The following is a 17227-nucleotide window of genomic DNA, read 5'->3' as shown; positions in this document are numbered from 1 at the left end:
TCCCTGTACACCTCCCTATACACCTCCCTATACACCTCCCTCCCTGTAAACCTCCCTCCCTGTACACCTCCTATACACCTCCCTCCCTATACACCTCCCTCCCTATACACCTCCCTATACACCTCCCTGTACCCCTCTCTCCCTATACACCTCCCTCCCTATACACCTCCCTATACACCTCCCTGTACCCCTCTCTCCCTATACACCTCCCTATACACCTCCCTCCCTATACACCTCCCTCCCTATACACCTCCCTCCCTATACATCTCCCTATACACCTCCCTCTCTATACACATCCCTCCCTATACACCTCCCTCTCTATACACCTCCCTATACACATCCCTATACACCTCCCTCCCTGTACACCTCCCTATACATCTCCCTGTTCACCTCCCTGTACACCTCCCTGTACACCTCCCTATAAACCTCCCTGTACACCTCCCTGTACACCTCCCTGTACACCTCCCTCCCTATATACCTCCCTATACACCTCCCTCCCTATATACCTCCCTATACACCTCCCTCCCTGTACACCTCATTGTACACCTCCCTGTACACCTCCCTGTACACCTCGCTGTACACTCCTCCCTGTACACCTCCCTATACACCTCCCTGTACACTCCTCCCTGTACACCTCCCTATAAACCTCCCTGTACACCTCCCTGTACACCTCCCTCCCTGTACACCTCCCTATACCCTCCCTGTTCATCTCCCTGTACACCTCCCTATACACCTCCCTCCCTGTACACCTCCCTGTACACCTCCCTTTACAACTCCCTATACACTTCCCTATACACCTCCCTGTACACCTCCCGATACACCTCCCTCCCTGTACACCTCCCTATACACCTCCCTGTACACCTCCCTGTACACCTCCCTGTACACCTCCCGATACACCTCCCTCCCTGTACACCTCCCTGTACACCTCCCTGTACACCTCCCTGTACACCTCCTGTACACCTCCCTATACACCTCCCTATACACCTCCCTGTACACCTCCCTCGCTATACACCTCCCTCGCTATACACCTCCCTCCCTATACACCTCCCTCCCTGTACACCTCCCTCGCTATACACATCCCTCCCTATACACCTCCCTCCCTGTACACCTCCCTGTACACCTCCCTGTACACCTCCCACCCTATACATCTCCCTCCCTATACACCTCCCTATACACCTCCCTCCCTGTACACCTCATTGTACACCTCCCTGTATACCTCCCTGTACACCTCCCTATACACCTCCCTCCCTATACACCTCCCTATACACCTCCCTCCCTGTACACCTCATTGTACACCTCCCTGTACACCTCCCTGTACACCTCCCTATACACCTCCCTCCCTATACACCTCCCTATACACCTCCCTCCCTGTACACCTCATTATACACCTCCCTATACATCTGCCTCCCTATACACCTCCCTATACACCTCCCTCCCTGTACACCTCCCTGTACACCTCCCTATACATCTCCCTCCCTGTACACCTCCCTGTACACCTCCCTATACATCTCCCTCCCTGTACACCTCCCTGTACACCTCCCTCCCTGTACACCTCCCTGTACACCTCCCTGTACACCTCCCTATACACCACAGTGTTGTGTTCTATCCCCTAGTGGACAGTGTTGTGTTCTATCTCCTAGTGGACAGTGTTGTGTTCTATCTACTAGTGGACAGTGTTGTGTTCTATCTCTTAGTAGACAGTGTTCTGTTCTATCTCCTAGTGGACAGTGTTGTGTTCTATCTCCTAGTGGACAGTGTTGTGTTCTATCTCCTAGTGGACAGTGTTGTGTTCTATCTCCTAGTGGACAGTGTTGTGTTCTATCTCCTAGTGGACAGTGTTGTGTTCTATCTCCTAGTGGACAGTGTTCTGTTCTATCTCCTAGTGGACAGTGTTGTGTTCTATCCCCACAGTGGTGTGTTATATCTCCTAGTGGACAGTGTTGTGTTCTATCCCCACAGTGGTCTGTTCTATCTCCTAGTGGACAGTGTTCTGTTCTATATCCTAGTGGACAGTGTTGTGTTCTATCTCCTAGTGGACAGTGTTGTGTTCTATCTCCTAGTGGACAGTGTTGTGTTCTATCTCTTAGTAGACAGTGTTCTGTTCTATCTCCTAGTGGACAGTGTTGTGTTCTATCCCCACAGTGGTGTGTTCTATCTCCTAGTGGACAGTGTTGTGTTCTATCCCCACAGTGTTCTGTTCTATCTCCTAGTGGACAGTGTTGTGTTCTATCTCCTAGTGGACAGTGTTCTGTTCTATCTCCTAGTGGACAGTGTTGTGTTCTATCCCCACAGTGGTGTGTTCTATCTCCTAGTGGACAGTGTTGTGTTCTATCCCCACAGTGGTCTGTTCTATCTCCTAGTGGACAGTGTTCTGTTCTATATCCTAGTGGACAGTGTTGTGTTCTATCTCCTAGTGGACAGTGTTGTGTTCTATCTCCTAGTGGTCAGTGTTGTGTTCTATCTCTTAGTAGACAGTGTTCTGTTCTATCTCCTAGTGGACAGTGTTGTGTTCTATCCCCACAGTGTTCTGTTCTATCTCCTAGTGGACAGTGTTCTGTTCTATATCCTAGTGGACAGTGTTGTGTTCTATCTCCTAGTGGACAGTGTTGTGTTCTATCCACAGTGTTGTGTTCTATCCCCACAGTGTTTTGTTCTATCTCCTAGTGGACAGTGTTGTGTTCTATCCACAGTGTTGTGTTCTATCCCCACAGTGTTGTGTTCTATCCCCACAGTGTTTTGTGCTATCTCCTAGTGGACAGTGTTGTGTTCTATCTCCTAGTGGACAGTGTTGTGTTCTATCTCTTAGTGGACAGTGTTGTGTTCTATCTCCTAGTGGACAGTGTTGTGTTCTATCTCCTAGTGGACAGTGTTGTGTTCTATCCACAGTGTTGTGTTCTATCCCCACAGTGTTTTGTTCTATCTCCTAGTGGACAGTGTTGTGTTCTATCTCCTAGTGGACAGTGTTCTGTTCTATCCCCACAGTGTTCTGTTCTATCTCCTAGTGGACAGTGTTGTGTTCTATTCCCAGTGGTGTGTTCTATCTCCTAGTGGACAGTGTTGTGTTCTATCCCCACAGTGGTGTGTTCTATCTCCTAGTGGACAGTGTTCTGTTCTATCTCCTAGTGGACAGTGTTGTGTTCTATCCCCACAGTGTTGTGTTCTATCTCCTAGTAGACAGTGTTCTGTTCTATCTCCTAGTGGACAGTGTTGTGTTCTATCTCTTAGTGGACAGTGTTGTGTTCTATCCCCAGTGTTGTGTTCTATCTCCTAGTGGACAGTGTTGTGTTCTATCCCCACAGTGTTGTGTTCTATCTCCTAGTGGACAGTGTTGTGTTCTATCTCCTAGTGGTCAGTGTTGTGTTCTATCTCTTAGTAGACAGTGTTCTGTTCTATCTCCTAGTGGACAGTGTTGTGTTCTATCCCCACAGTGGTGTGTTCTATCTCCTAGTGGACAGTGTTGTGTTCTATCCCCACAGTGTTCTGTTCTATCTCCTAGTGGACAGTGTTCTGTTCTATATCCTAGTGGACAGTGTTGTGTTCTATCTCCTAGTGGACAGTGTTGTGTTCTATCCACAGTGTTGTGTTCTATCCCCACAGTGTTTTGTTCTATCTCCTAGTGGACAGTGTTGTGTTCTATCCACAGTGTTGTGTTCTATCCCCACAGTGTTGTGTTCTATCCCCACAGTGTTTTGTGCTATCTCCTAGTGGACAGTGTTGTGTTCTATCTCCTAGTGGACAGTGTTGTGTTCTATCTCTTAGTGGACAGTGTTGTGTTCTATCTCTTAGTGGACAGTGTTGTGTTCTATCTCCTAGTGGACAGTGTTGTGTTCTATCCACAGTGTTGTGTTCTATCCCCACAGTGTTTTGTTCTATCTCCTAGTGGACAGTGTTGTGTTCTATCTCCTAGTGGACAGTGTTCTGTTCTATCCCCACAGTGTTCTGTTCTATCTCCTAGTGGACAGTGTTGTGTTCTATTCCCAGTGGTGTGTTCTATCTCCTAGTGGACAGTGTTGTGTTCTATCCCCACAGTGGTGTGTTCTATCTCCTAGTGGACAGTGTTCTGTTCTATCTCCTAGTGGACAGTGTTGTGTTCTATCCCACAGTGTTGTGTTCTATCTCCTAGTAGACAGTGTTCTGTTCTATCTCCTAGTGGACAGTGTTGTGTTCTATCTCTTAGTGGACAGTGTTGTGTTCTATCCCCAGTGTTGTGTTCTATCTCCTAGTGGACAGTGTTGTGTTCTATCCCCACAGTGTTGTGTTCTATCTCCTAGTGGACAGTGTTGTGTTCTATCTCCTAGTGGACAGTGTTGTGTTCTATCTCTTATTGGACAGTGTTGTGTTCTATCTCCTAGTGGACAGTGTTGTGTTCTATCCCCACAATGTTCTGTTCTATCTCCTAGTGGACAGAGTTGTGTTCTATCCCCAGTGTTGTGTTCTATCTCTTAGTGGACAGTGTTCTGTTCTATCTCCTAGTGGACAGTGTTGTGTTCTATCTCCTAGTGGACAGTGTTGTGTTCTATCCCCACAGTGTTCCGTTCTATCTCCTAGTGGACAGTGTTGTGTTCTATCCCCACAGTGGTCTGTTCTATCTCCTAGTGGACAGTGTTGTGTTCTATCCCCACAGTGTTCCGTTCTATCTCCTAGTGGACAGTGTTGTGTTCTATCCCCACAGTGTTGTGTTCTATCTCCTAGTGGACAGTGTTGTGTTCTATCCCCACAGTGTTCTGTTGTATCTCCTAGTGGACAGTGTTGTGTTCTATCCCCACAGTGTTCTGTTCTATCTCCTAGTGGACAGTGTTGTGTTCTATCTCCTAGTGGACAGTGTTGTGTTCTATCACCAAGTGGACAGTGTTGTGTTCTATCACCAAGTGGACAGTGTTGTGTTCTATCCCCACAGTGTTCTGTTCTATCTCCTAGTGGGCAGTGTTGTGTTCTATCTCCTAGTGGACAGTGTTGTGTTCTATCCCCACAGTGTTGTGTTCTATCTCCTAGTGGACAGTGTTGTGTTCTATCCCCACAGTGTTCTGTTCTATCTCCTAGTGGGCAGTGTTGTGTTCTATCTCCTAGTGGACAGTGTTGTGTTCTATCCCCACAGTGTTCTGTTCTATCTCCTAGTGGACAGTGTTGTGTTCTATCCCCACAGTGTTCTGTTCTATCTCCTAGTGGACAGTGTTGTGTTCTATCTCCTAGTGGACAGTGTTGTGTTCTATCACCAAGTGGACAGTGTTGTGTTCTATCTCCTAGTGGGCAGTGTTGTGTTCTATCTCCTAGTGGACAGTGTTGTGTTCTATCCCCACAGTGTTCTGTTCTATCTCCTAGTGGGCAGTGTTGTGTTCTATCTCCTAGTGGGCAGTGTTGTGTTCTATCTCCTAGTGGACAGTGTTGTGTTCTATCCCCACAGTGTTCTGTTCTATCTCCTAGTGGACAGTGTTGTGTTCTATCCCCACAGTGTTCTGTTCTATCTCCTAGTGGACAGTGTTGTGTTCTATCCCCACAGTGTTCTGTTCTATCTCCTAGTGGGCAGTGTTGTGTTCTATCTCCTAGTGGACAGTGTTGTGTTCTATCCCCACAGTGTTCTGTTCTATCTCCTAGTGGACAGTGTTGTGTTCTATCCCCACAGTGTTCTGTTCTATCTCCTAGTGGACAGTGTTGTGTTCTATCTCCTAGTGGACAGTGTTGTGTTCTATCACCAAGTGGACAGTGTTGTGTTCTATCTCCTAGTGGGCAGTGTTGTGTTCTATCTCCTAGTGGACAGTGTTGTGTTCTATCCCCACAGTGTTCTGTTCTATCTCCTAGTGGGCAGTGTTGTGTTCTATCTCCTAGTGGGCAGTGTTGTGTTCTATCTCCTAGTGGGCAGTGTTGTGTTCTATCTCCTAGTGGACAGTGTTGTGTTCTATCCCCACAGTGTTGTGTTCTATCTCCTAGTGGACAGTGTTGTGTTCTATCCCCACAGTGTTCTGTTCTATCTCCTAGTGGGCAGTGTTGTGTTCTATCTCCTAGTGGACAGTGTTGTGTTCTATCCCCACAGTGTTCTGTTCTATCTCCTAGTGGACAGTGTTGTGTTCTATCCCCACAGTGTTCTGTTCTATCTCCTAGTGGACAGTGTTGTGTTCTATCTCCTAGTGGACAGTGTTGTGTTCTATCACCAAGTGGACAGTGTTGTGTTCTATCTCCTAGTGGGCAGTGTTGTGTTCTATCTCCTAGTGGACAGTGTTGTGTTCTATCCCCACAGTGTTCTGTTCTATCTCCTAGTGGGCAGTGTTGTGTTCTATCTCCTAGTGGGCAGTGTTGTGTTCTATCTCCTAGTGGACAGTGTTGTGTTCTATCCCCACAGTGTTCTGTTCTATCTCCTAGTGGACAGTGTTGTGTTCTATCCCCACAGTGTTCTGTTCTATCTCCTAGTGGACAGTGTTGTGTTCTATCACCAAGTGGACAGTGTTGTGTTCTATCACCAAGTGGACAGTGTTGTGTTCTATCTCCTAGTGGGCAGTGTTGTGTTCTATCTCCTAGTGGACAGTGTTGTGTTCTATCCCCACAGTGTTCTGTTCTATCTCCTAGTGGACAGTGTTGTGTTCTATCTCCTAGTGGGCAGTGTTGTGTTCTATCTCCTAGTGGACAGTGTTGTGTTCTATCCCCACAGTGTTCTGTTCTATCCCCACAGTGTTCTGTTCTATCCCCACAGTGTTCTGTTCTATGCCTCAGTGTTCTGTTCTATTCCCAGTGTAGTAGCTACTATCTTGCCCTCATCGCTACAACTCCCGTACGGGCTCGGGAGAGACGAAGGTTGAAAGTCATGCGTCCTCCGATACACAACCCAACCAAGCCACACTGCTTCTTAACACAGCGCGCACTGGCCCACTGTGCCACCCGGGAGTGTGTTCTATGACATCGTTTGTAAATGATGTCTGATTGTTGGAGTGTGCCCCTGGCTATCTGTACATTTTTAAAACAAGAAAATGGTGCTGTCTGCTTCGCTTAATACAGTAAGGGAAAAAAGTGTTTGATCCCCTGCTGATTTTGTACGTTTTGCCCACTGACAAAGAAATGATCAGTCTATCATTTTATTGGTAGGTTTATTTGAACAGTGAGAGACAGAATAACTGAGATTAGGAGCACTACCTTTAAGAGCGTGCTCTTAATCTCAGCTCGTTACCTGTATAAAACACACCTGGGAGGCAGAAATCTTTCTGATTGAGAGAGGGGTCAAATACTTATTTCCCTCATTAAAATGCAAATCAATTTATAACATTTTTGACATGCGGTTTTCTGGATTTTGTTGTTGTTATTCTGTCTCTCACTGTTCAAATAAACCTACCATTAAAATTATAGACTGATCATTTCTTTCTCAGTGGGAAAACGTACAAAATCAGCTGGGGATCAAACACCTTTTCCCCTCACTGTATATGGAATTAAAAATGATCTATACTTAAGCATTTGTTAGCAGTTACATTTACTTCTGATACTTATGTATATTTAAAACCAAATACTTTTAGACTTTTACTCAAGTAGTATTTTACTGGGTAGCTTTCACTTTTACTTGATTAACTTTCTATTAAGGTATCTTTACTTTTAATCAAGTATGACAATTGGGTACTTTATCCACCGCTGGCCCCCACTCTCCTCCCTCCTTTGCTCTCTCTGTTCCCCCCCCTCTCCTCCCTCCTTTGCTCTCTCTGTTCCCCCCCCTCTCCTCCCTCCTTTGCTCTCTCTGTTCCCCCCCCTCTCCTCCCTCCTTTGCTCTCTCTGTTCCCCCCCCTCTCCTCCCTCCTTTGCTCTCTCTGTTCCCCCCCCTCTCCTCCCTCCTTTTCTCTCTCTACCACCCCCCTCCCCCCCCCCCCCCCCCCCCCCTCTCCTCCCTCCTTTTCTCTCTCTGCCCCCCCCCCCCTCCTCCTCCTCCTTTTCTCTCTCTGTCCCCCCCTCTCCCTCCCTCTTTTCTCTCTCTACCCCCCCCTCTCCCTCCCTCCTTTCTCTCTCCACCCCCCCCCCTCTCCTCCCTCCTTTTCTCTCTCTGCCCCCCCCCCCTCTCCTCCCTCCTTTTCTCTCTCTGTCCCCCCCCTCTCCTCCCTCCTTTGCTCTCTCTGTCCCCCCCTTCTCTCTCTTTCTCTATATCTCTACTCCCCCTTTTTCCCTCGCCCCCCCCCCCCTCTCTCTCCAGGGTGGAGGCTGTCATTTCCCACAGGTATAACTGCTCACTAGATTCCCCCCCCCCCTCTCTCTCTCTCTCTCTCTCTCTGTCTCGCTCTCTCTCTGTCTCTCTCTCTCTCTCTCTCTCTCTCTCTCTCTCTCTCTCTCTCTCTCTCTCTCTCTCTCTCTCTCTCTCTCTCTCTCTCCAGGGTGGAGGCTGTCGGTTCCACAGGTATAACTGCTCCGTAGATTCTCCCAGGAAGGGCTGGAGTTTCATGCACCCAGGCCGTCTGACACACCTCCACGAAGGCCTGCCCACCACCAACGGAACTCGCTACATTGCTGTCTCCTTCATCGACCCTTGAACTCTACACTACGTTAGCATAGGATTTGATCAGGTTTCATTTTTGTAAAAAAAAAAAAGTTGTGTTTAAATTTGATCTATTTTGTTTGTAAATGATAAAGTGCCTCATGTTGTACTTTATACATTTTTACTGATGCCAGTTACTGTACAAATAAAGAAATAAATAGTTTAAAAAGACAAAGGAATTGTGGGTAATGTCATGCCAGAGTCAGACGATCCCCTTCATTTGAAACTCTCTGTCAAACAGAGTGTGGTGTCATGAAGGGACGTGATGTCATCACTGTCAGTCAGCGGTTTAGGTTCCTTCTTCATCTTCATCTTCACTCTATTACTGTAATAATCATTATTTATTAGTCAGCGATCCAACCCATACTCTTAAGGAAAAAATCTATGTGTTAAGGATTAATGCCAACGGGCATTCCTGGCTTGTCTTAGCTGTTTTAATTCAATTACTTGTTTGTATGTTTCACATTAAGTTGTCTAGTTTTGAAACCATTTTCCATGTTCTGTCTACACCTTTTTGTAAACTTTGGGTTGCAGTTTGTTACCTGATGTTAATATGACCTACATGTCCAAGGAAATATATTTTAATTTTTGGTGACTTAGCACACGAGATAATAAAATATATGACATCGGAATTTAATATGGATTCTGGATTTCTAGTTCGATATTGTCAAACAATATTTTACTTGACATGATTGTTTACATGGCAGGACAATAAGGCGTTGATGTCGTTTCCTTCCTGAACTGAAACATTTTAGAGATGTTTACATTCTCTGAAAGTTGTTGTGAATGAACTTTGAACCTAAGTTAACTTATTGTGAAATTGATGGCAACGGAATAAAATATGTTTTAAAAAAACAAACGTGAATAGCGATTTTTTTTTCCTCACTTCCCTTCAACTGCTTTTTGTTTGGAGAAATGATCCTTGATGACCCGATAGTCAACAGGAGACGTGTTCTAGCTACGAACAGCTTGTAGTTTCCCCCTCTATTGTCACTTCTATTAGCTTGAAGCCATCCGTCACCAACATTCAATTCTCTTTTTCTCTGCATTGCTTCAAGGAAAAGATTGCAATCTGTGGATGGAATTTAGACTCACTTCATCAGAAATGCCAATCTGTTCACCCTTATTGTGTTTTAAAAAAATGTCTCAAGAACAGTTCATCCCTCTTAATCACCCCTCACCAATACACACACACACACACACACACACACACACACACACACACACACACACACACACACACACACACACACACACGTGCAGAATCAATCACTGGCAGTGAAGAATGCATGACCCCAGTTTGGCTAGGGAGTGGTACTATGCTTCATTGAGAGGTGGGTGGGGGTCTGTACTGTCTCTGTGTCGATGTTCATAACACTGTGTAGAGTGAAGATTCAGTGCACTGTGTAGAGTGAAGATTCAGTACACTGTGTAGAGTGAAGGGTCAGTACACTGTGAAGGGTCAGTACACTGTGTAGAGTGAAGATTCAGTACACTGTGTAGAGTGAAGGGTCAGTACACTGTGTAGAGTGAAGATTCAGTACACTGTGTAAAGTGAAGATTCAGTACACTGTGTAGAGTGAAGATTCAGTGTAGTTCAGTTTACCCAGAGTATTAGTGGGCACAAATGCATGCTAACCACCTGAAGGCAAGCTACAGACTTCACACAGTTAGAGGGAGAAGTTGGAGAACGAGTGAGAAGTTGGAGGAAGAGGGAGAAGTTGGAGGGTGAAGTTGGAGGGAGAGGAAGATGTTGGAGGAGGGAGAAGTTGGTGGAAGTGGAAGTAGTTGGAGGAAGAGGGTGTGTGGATGTGCATTTGGGTGTCTGGGGGCAGCAGGAAGTTGGAGAGAGAGACCGTCACACCACCTGGGCGGCGCTAACGGGGCCCGTGTGTTTATTTATCTCGCCCGGACGCCATTTTACTTCTAGCAGTGAGATCATCCTTGTTATGAATTACCCTGGCCCGTAACTGACCTCAGAGCAGTGTACACAGAGACACAGTTGCCACTTCCTATCTCTATCTACTCTTAAAACACAGGTCCTGGATCAGCTTACTCTGCCAGATCGTAACTTCCGAAATGAAAAAGGATTAAAATGTTCTTCAAATAACAGGTTTTCAACTGGGTTCAAGTCCAGAGACTGAAAAGGCCATCGTAAAATGCTGATTTTATGGTAAATTAACAATTTATTTGTGTATTTTGCTCGGGTGTATTGTCTGGATGGAAGATCCACTTGAGGCCTCCTGGCAGAGGCAAACAGGGTTTTTGGTTAAACATCCTGGTACTTGGTGATGTTTGTGATGCTGTTGACCTTAACAAGGACCAGTGGAAAGACCCACCACCATAGCTTACAGAAGAGAGCAGCTCTATTTGTCATCTGACCACAGCAGTGCCTGGGCTTTGATTCATGGCAATTGGTTTGGAACTGGTGTTACAGTCATGTCGTATGAAAATAGAGCTCTTTGGCCACGCACACCAGTGGTGGGTTTGGTGTTGAAAAACAGAAGAAATTATTATGGACCTGACTGTATATCTCATTAGACTGAGGGTTTAAAGCTGGGTGGATCTGTAGCCTCCCTCTCTCGTGGGGCCTATGTTCTCTCTGAGGTGTGTGTGTTCTGGAGGACTAGAGGAATCCCTGACTGGGTGTACGTAACTTTCCTGCCGCTTGCTTCCTGGCCAGCCTGGATGTTGGAGAAGGCGTTGTGAAGTGGCGGAGGTGCAGGAGGGGGAGGGGGGGGTGTAGGTCAGGCATTAGACACATGGCTCCCTGCTGGTGAAAGAGTCCTTTGTGGAGCAGCTTTCCCTCCAGTCTAACTGGGTCTGGCCCTGGTCCAGCTCTCTGAAGGGGGTCATTGATCCCACCGGCCAGCCCAGGAAACCATCATATCTAATAAACTGAGGCTACCAGCTCCCTGAAACACACCAAGCACATTCAGATTCAGAAAACATGAAAACACATACATCAAAGAAAGGTAAAGGGATACCTAGTCATTAAACCCCTCTGAATCAGAGAGGTGTGGGGGGCTTAATCCATGTCCACATCATTGGCACCTCATTGAGGCAATTAATTTACCAGCAACAATACTGATACAGAGTCATGGAGAGAGAGAGAGAGACAGAGAGACAGAGAGAGAGAGAGAGACAGAGAGAGAATGAGAGACAGAGAGAGAGACAGAGAGAGAGAGAGACAGACAGAGAGAGAGAAGGAGAGACAGAGAGAGAGACACAGAGAGAGAGAGAGTTTGAGTTTTAAATACTCTTTATTGGGTCTGGGGGCCCACCACACAATAAATACTCATACAAAACCACAGTTACACATCAATTAAAAACAACTCCAATTCCTCCTCCACAGTAACTACATACAACAGCCTCTGAATACCCCATATACTCAAAAACAGATCGATATTGTTGACAAGTTTATAATAGGCAAACTCAACCCTTAGTCTCGCTGCCAACATCCCCTCCAGCATTCCCACCACATCCACAGACCCCTGTCCCCGAATACTGTTCTTTCGGGTCTTCCATATCGCTAATTTTGCTGCCCCTAACACAAAATTAAGCAACACAACTACACCCTTTTGACTGAACCTGTACTTTGGCCCAAATATATACAGTTGGGAAGAGAAAATCTCTCCCAACGTTGACAACCAATCAGTGATCAGTTCAATCATCCCAACCAACCTGGGACACAGTAAAAACAGATGTGCCAGAGATTCAGACTCAGCACAGAATGGACACCCCTCCCCAACAGTAGGATCCAGGTGTACCAGATGCATGTTAGTGGCTATAGCTCCATGTATTATCCTCCATTGGAGGTCAGCTGTCCTCTTATCAATAGGCAGTTTATATAATGATCGCCAACAGCCTTTTGGAGAGGCACCTGGACCAAGCACATCCTCCCACCTCGTCGATTTTACCCCTTCCAGGGAAGAGGCATGGGACACCTTTACACATATTCTGTACATGGCCTTCTTTCCCACCTCCTTGAACTCCCCCAGCTCCGGGGTATCGAAGGAAAGCAGCATCCCTACGTCCTCTTCAAATGCCCCCATCGCAGCACTAACAATCAGTGCAGGGAACACATAATCCAGATCCTCCTTCCACCGATCAGAATTGGAAGTGTCAGTCACATACTGCAGATGAAGCACTGGCAAGGAGTCGCAGACCTCATCGACGACCTTCCTCAGTAGGCGAGATGATCGGATCCCCGCTCTTTCTCCCAGCTCCTCCAACGATCTGCTCCTGCTCCGCATCAGATGACCCAGCTTGGTACACCCCACGCCTAACAGGCATGAACGTAGGCTAGCTGAACCCAGAACACGGGACTGGATGGCAGTGTTGTGAAAAAGAGGCTCTTCAAAAAGCCACATCCCTGGTGGCGTGCCGGCCTTATGGGACTTGACAAAGACTCTCCAAGCCTGCATAACAGACTCATAAAATGGAGTCAGACCAGTCAAATCACCCCCCTCCAGCTTTAAGAGGAAAAGATGCCTGTCTAACCCCAAACATCCCGCTCTCCTCATCAATATGTAGGCTGTTTCAACCCAGCTAGAACAGTCTCTGTACAACAATCTCTGGCCTGCTTGGAGCCGGAAAGCCGTGATCCTAGAGGAGATGTCCACCAGGCCTTGCCCACCCTCGTGCAGTGGCAGGTACAGGGCTGCAGCTTTAATCCAGTGTTGTCCAGACCAGAAGAAATTGACAAGGGTCCTCTGAAGCTCCTGTATCAGACCCTTTGGTGGCTGTAAAATCATTAGTCTGTGCCACAAGGTAGAGGCAACAAGATTATTAGCTACCAGGACCCGTCCCTTATAAGACAGCTGGGGCAACACCCATTTCCACCTTGACAATCTGGCACACACTTTCTCCGCTACACCCTCCCAGTTCTTTTTCTGAAAGACATCGGAGCCTAGAAAACCCCCCAAAGTCTTCATTCCATCTCTGCCCCACTGAAGCCCCACTGGTAACCGTGGAGTGGACCCCATCTGAAGCTGACCTGCCCACAGCGCTTCACTCTTTCCACAATTGACTCTAGCTGAGGAGGCCCCCTCATACACCTTTAAAGTGTTTGAGAGAACCTTAACATCCTCACCCCCTGTAATAAAAACTATCACGTCATCTGCATACGCAGACAGTGCTATCGTGGGACCCTTCGTTACACCTGGCACAGAGAAACCAGTAAGCTTCGCTCTTAAAAAACAAAGCATTGGTTCAATCGCCAGACTATATAACTGCCCTGAAATTGGGCATCCCTGCCTGATGCCCCTTTGGACAGGGATGGGGCAACTCAAACCACCTCCCACCTTCACCATACACGAGGCCCCAGCATACAGTAAATTCACCCAAGACAGAAAAACATCCCCAAACCCAAAGGCTTTCATTGTTTTAAACAAGTACTGATGGTCCACACGATCAAAAGCCTTCTCCTGATCCAACGAAAGTAAACCCACATTTACATCAGACAGTTTACAAATGTCTAAAACATATCTTATCATAAACAAGTTGTCAACAATAGAGCGATCAGGTACACAGTAGGACTGGTCCTTGTGGACCAACAATCACAGATACTCTTTCAACCTGTTTGAGAGACATTTAAAAACAATTTTGTATTCTGCGCACAGCAAAGCAACAGGTCTCCAATTTTTTATGAGAGCCAAATCCCCCTTTTTTGGCAACAGTGAAAGCAGCGCACGTTGACAAGATACAGGAAGAGAACACTCATGAAAAGATTCACACAGCACTTCATAAAAATCCTCCCCAATAGACCCCCAAAAGTGCTTATAAAACTCAGATATTAAACCATCGATGCCAGGGGCTCGGCCTGTTGAGAGCTGCATAACTGCTGTGGACAGCTCCTGTAGTGTAATGTCAGCGTCCAATGCGACTCTCTGCTCAGGTCCCAATTGAGGAAGACCGTGTAACAACTGTTCAGTACACAGAGAGTCACAATCCTCCACCTTATAAAGGGACGAGTAGAAATCCACGGCATGTTGACGCATTTCACTGTCATTTGTGGTCACCTTCCCATCAGGGAGACGATGGCAGACCATCTGTTTACGTTGAAATTTCAACTGTCCTAGGTTTTTTTTTAAAGCACTAGGAGCATCCATATCCTTGAGGGAAGCGAAACGAGACCTAATCAAGGCACCCTTCACTCTTTCATGCAGAAACGACCTCAGTTCATGTCTCTTGTCCTGTAAATTCATGACTAGTCCAGGGTCGTTCTGAGTGAGCAGCTTCAATTCAATAGACTTGATGTCCTGTTCAAGGGCCTTGATAGTCTCTTTAACTTCAATTTGAGACAGAGCAGTATACTGTTGACAAAATACTCGTATTTGGGCCTTCCCAACCTCCCACCATTGTCTCAAGGACTCAAAATTCCCCTTTATAACCCTCAATTTTTCCCAAAACAACAAAAACCTGTCGCAAAACATGCAATCGTGTAACAATTTAACATTAAAATACCAGTAAGGTGATGACCTTCGTGGACAGGACAAGTGAATATCAACAGTAACAATATGATGATCAGAGAATCCCACAGGAGTAATGGCACACTTTCCAACCCTACTACATTATTGCTCAGATACATACAACCTGTCTAACCTTGCTGCACTGACACGACCTTCATTAATTTTTAGCCATGTGTACTGCCTAACTTTTGCATTTCCTTACTCTCCACACATCAGAAAGCTCAAACTCATTTAATAGGCCAGACAGGCAAGTGGCTGACCGCAGGTGAGGTTCTTCAGCGGTGCGATCAACAGTAAAATCCACTGTACAATTCCAGTCCCCCCCTAAAACCATACACCCCTCTTGGTCACACTGTCTTCAGGTTTCCTTTATTTGATCAAATACAGCAATACGCTCTGTACCCTCATTAGGAGCAGAAACATAAATAAAAAAAATTTAAAAACATCCACCTTGACCAGTAAAACCCGACCCATGACAATCTCTGTTGTAGATACCACAGTCACCCCTAAGCCTGAGGAAAACAAGATGGCCACCCCAGCACTGAAATTAGTACCATGACTGAGTACATGCTGCCCCTCCCACCACATACCCCAGTCAACCTTATTTTCTTCATCACTATGTGTCTCCTGTAGGAAAACTACATTAAGCCTTTTATGTTTTATTACTTCTAATACCCAAGCCCTCTTATTCCTGTCCCTTCCCCCATTCATATTGAGAGAACCTACCCTTAGTACCTCCATGTAGAAAAGAGAAAAGAAAAGCAGAAGAGCCCACAGAGAAACCAACGAGAAAAAAGACACCCTATGAAGCATGATCATCATCATTATTTTTTTTTCTTCTCTTAACCTGAACACGTTTCCCACTAACTTTTGCTGCTGCAACAGCAGTAATACATTTCCTCAAGCGAAACCGCTTCTTCTCACTCAGCTGGTCTAACCCCACCGTCTTCTGTAACATCACAGCTGACCTCACAAACTTATCAACATCAAAATAATCTACTCATAGTGGGCATCTCCTCCACTACCTGGGAGACTAGCCCCACCTGAACATCACTACTCATAGTGGGCATCTCCTCCACTACCTGGGAGACTAGCCCCACCTGAACATCACTACTCATAGTGGGCATCTCCTCCACTACCTGGGAGACTAGCCCCACCTGAACATCAATACTCATAGTGGGCATCTCCTCCACTACCTGGGAGACTAGCCCCACCTGTACATCACTACTCATAGTGGGCATCTCCTCCACTACCTTGGAGACTAGCCCCACCTGTACCTCATTACTCGTAGTGGGCATCTCCTCCACTACCTGGGAGCCTAGCTCCACATGAACCCCAGCACTCGTAGTGGGCATCTCCTCCATTAACTGGGAGCCTAGCTCTACATGAACCCCAGCACTCGTAGTGGGCATCTCCTCCACTACCTTGGAGACTAGCCCCACCTGAACCCCAGCACTCGTAGTGGGAATCTCCTCCACTATCTGGGAGCTTAGCTCCACATGAACCCCAGCACTCGTAGTGGGCATCTCCTCCATTAACTGGGAGCCTAGCTCTACAGGAACCCCAGCACTCGTAGTGGGCATCTCCTCCACTACCTGGGAGCTTAGCTCCACATGAACCCCAGCACTCGTTTTGGGAATCTCCTCCACTACCTGGGAGCTTAGCTCCACATGAACCTCAGCACTCGTAGTGGGCATCTCCTCCATTAACTGGGAGCCTAGCTCTACAGGAACCCCAGCACTCGTAGTGGGCATCTCCTACACTCCCTGGGAGCCTAGCTCCACATGAACCCCCTCCTTTACCCCAGCACTCATACTGGGCACCTGCTCACCAGTCTGAGGAACTGGTTCTTCAGATACATCCTTACCTTCTACAACAATACTTTTCTGTAGCATAACATTTCCTTCTAATACAAGTTGCAACCCCGTGCCCTCAACACGGATAACTTGTTCCTCAGCAACAGGTGCTTGTGGCTGCTCTACCGCTGTCAGCTCACCTCTCTCTACATCAGAGGGCCCAGGCGTTACGATGACCACCTGTGCCCCTCCCTCTGCCTTCTCCCTTTTCGGGCAAGCATGTCGCTTATGACCAACATCCCCACACTCAAAACACCGTTGACTACCCGTACTAGCATAAGCCATATACAATCTATTGTCATACTTGATTTTAAACGATAACTCTAAAGTCTGCTCCGGTGAGTCCAAAAACATAAACACCTGTCGCCGAAATGACATTACCTGTTTCAACGCCGGGTGTTTGC

At 46.8% G+C, this 17227-nt stretch overlaps 1 protein-coding gene across 1 annotated transcript in view; it reads left to right on the top strand.

Moving 5' to 3' along the window:
• LOC109885636 (procollagen-lysine,2-oxoglutarate 5-dioxygenase 2) overlaps positions 1–9347 on the top strand; it is a gene marked incomplete in the record, with an annotated part of 186510 nt that extends 177163 nt beyond the window's left edge. Inside the window, 1 exon segment of the mRNA XM_031796901.1 lies at positions 8334–9347. Coding sequence (XP_031652761.1) covers positions 8334–8489 — 156 coding nt within the window.
• Positions 9348–17227: the final 7880 nt, after the last annotated feature.

The sequence above is a fragment of the Oncorhynchus kisutch genome, linkage group LG18 (genome assembly GCF_002021735.2).
Source record: "Oncorhynchus kisutch isolate 150728-3 linkage group LG18, Okis_V2, whole genome shotgun sequence".
NCBI classification, from domain to species: Eukaryota; Metazoa; Chordata; class Actinopteri; order Salmoniformes; family Salmonidae; genus Oncorhynchus; species Oncorhynchus kisutch.
The sequence above is the reverse complement of the archived record's forward strand: the minus strand, read 5'-3'. Positions and strand labels throughout refer to the sequence as shown.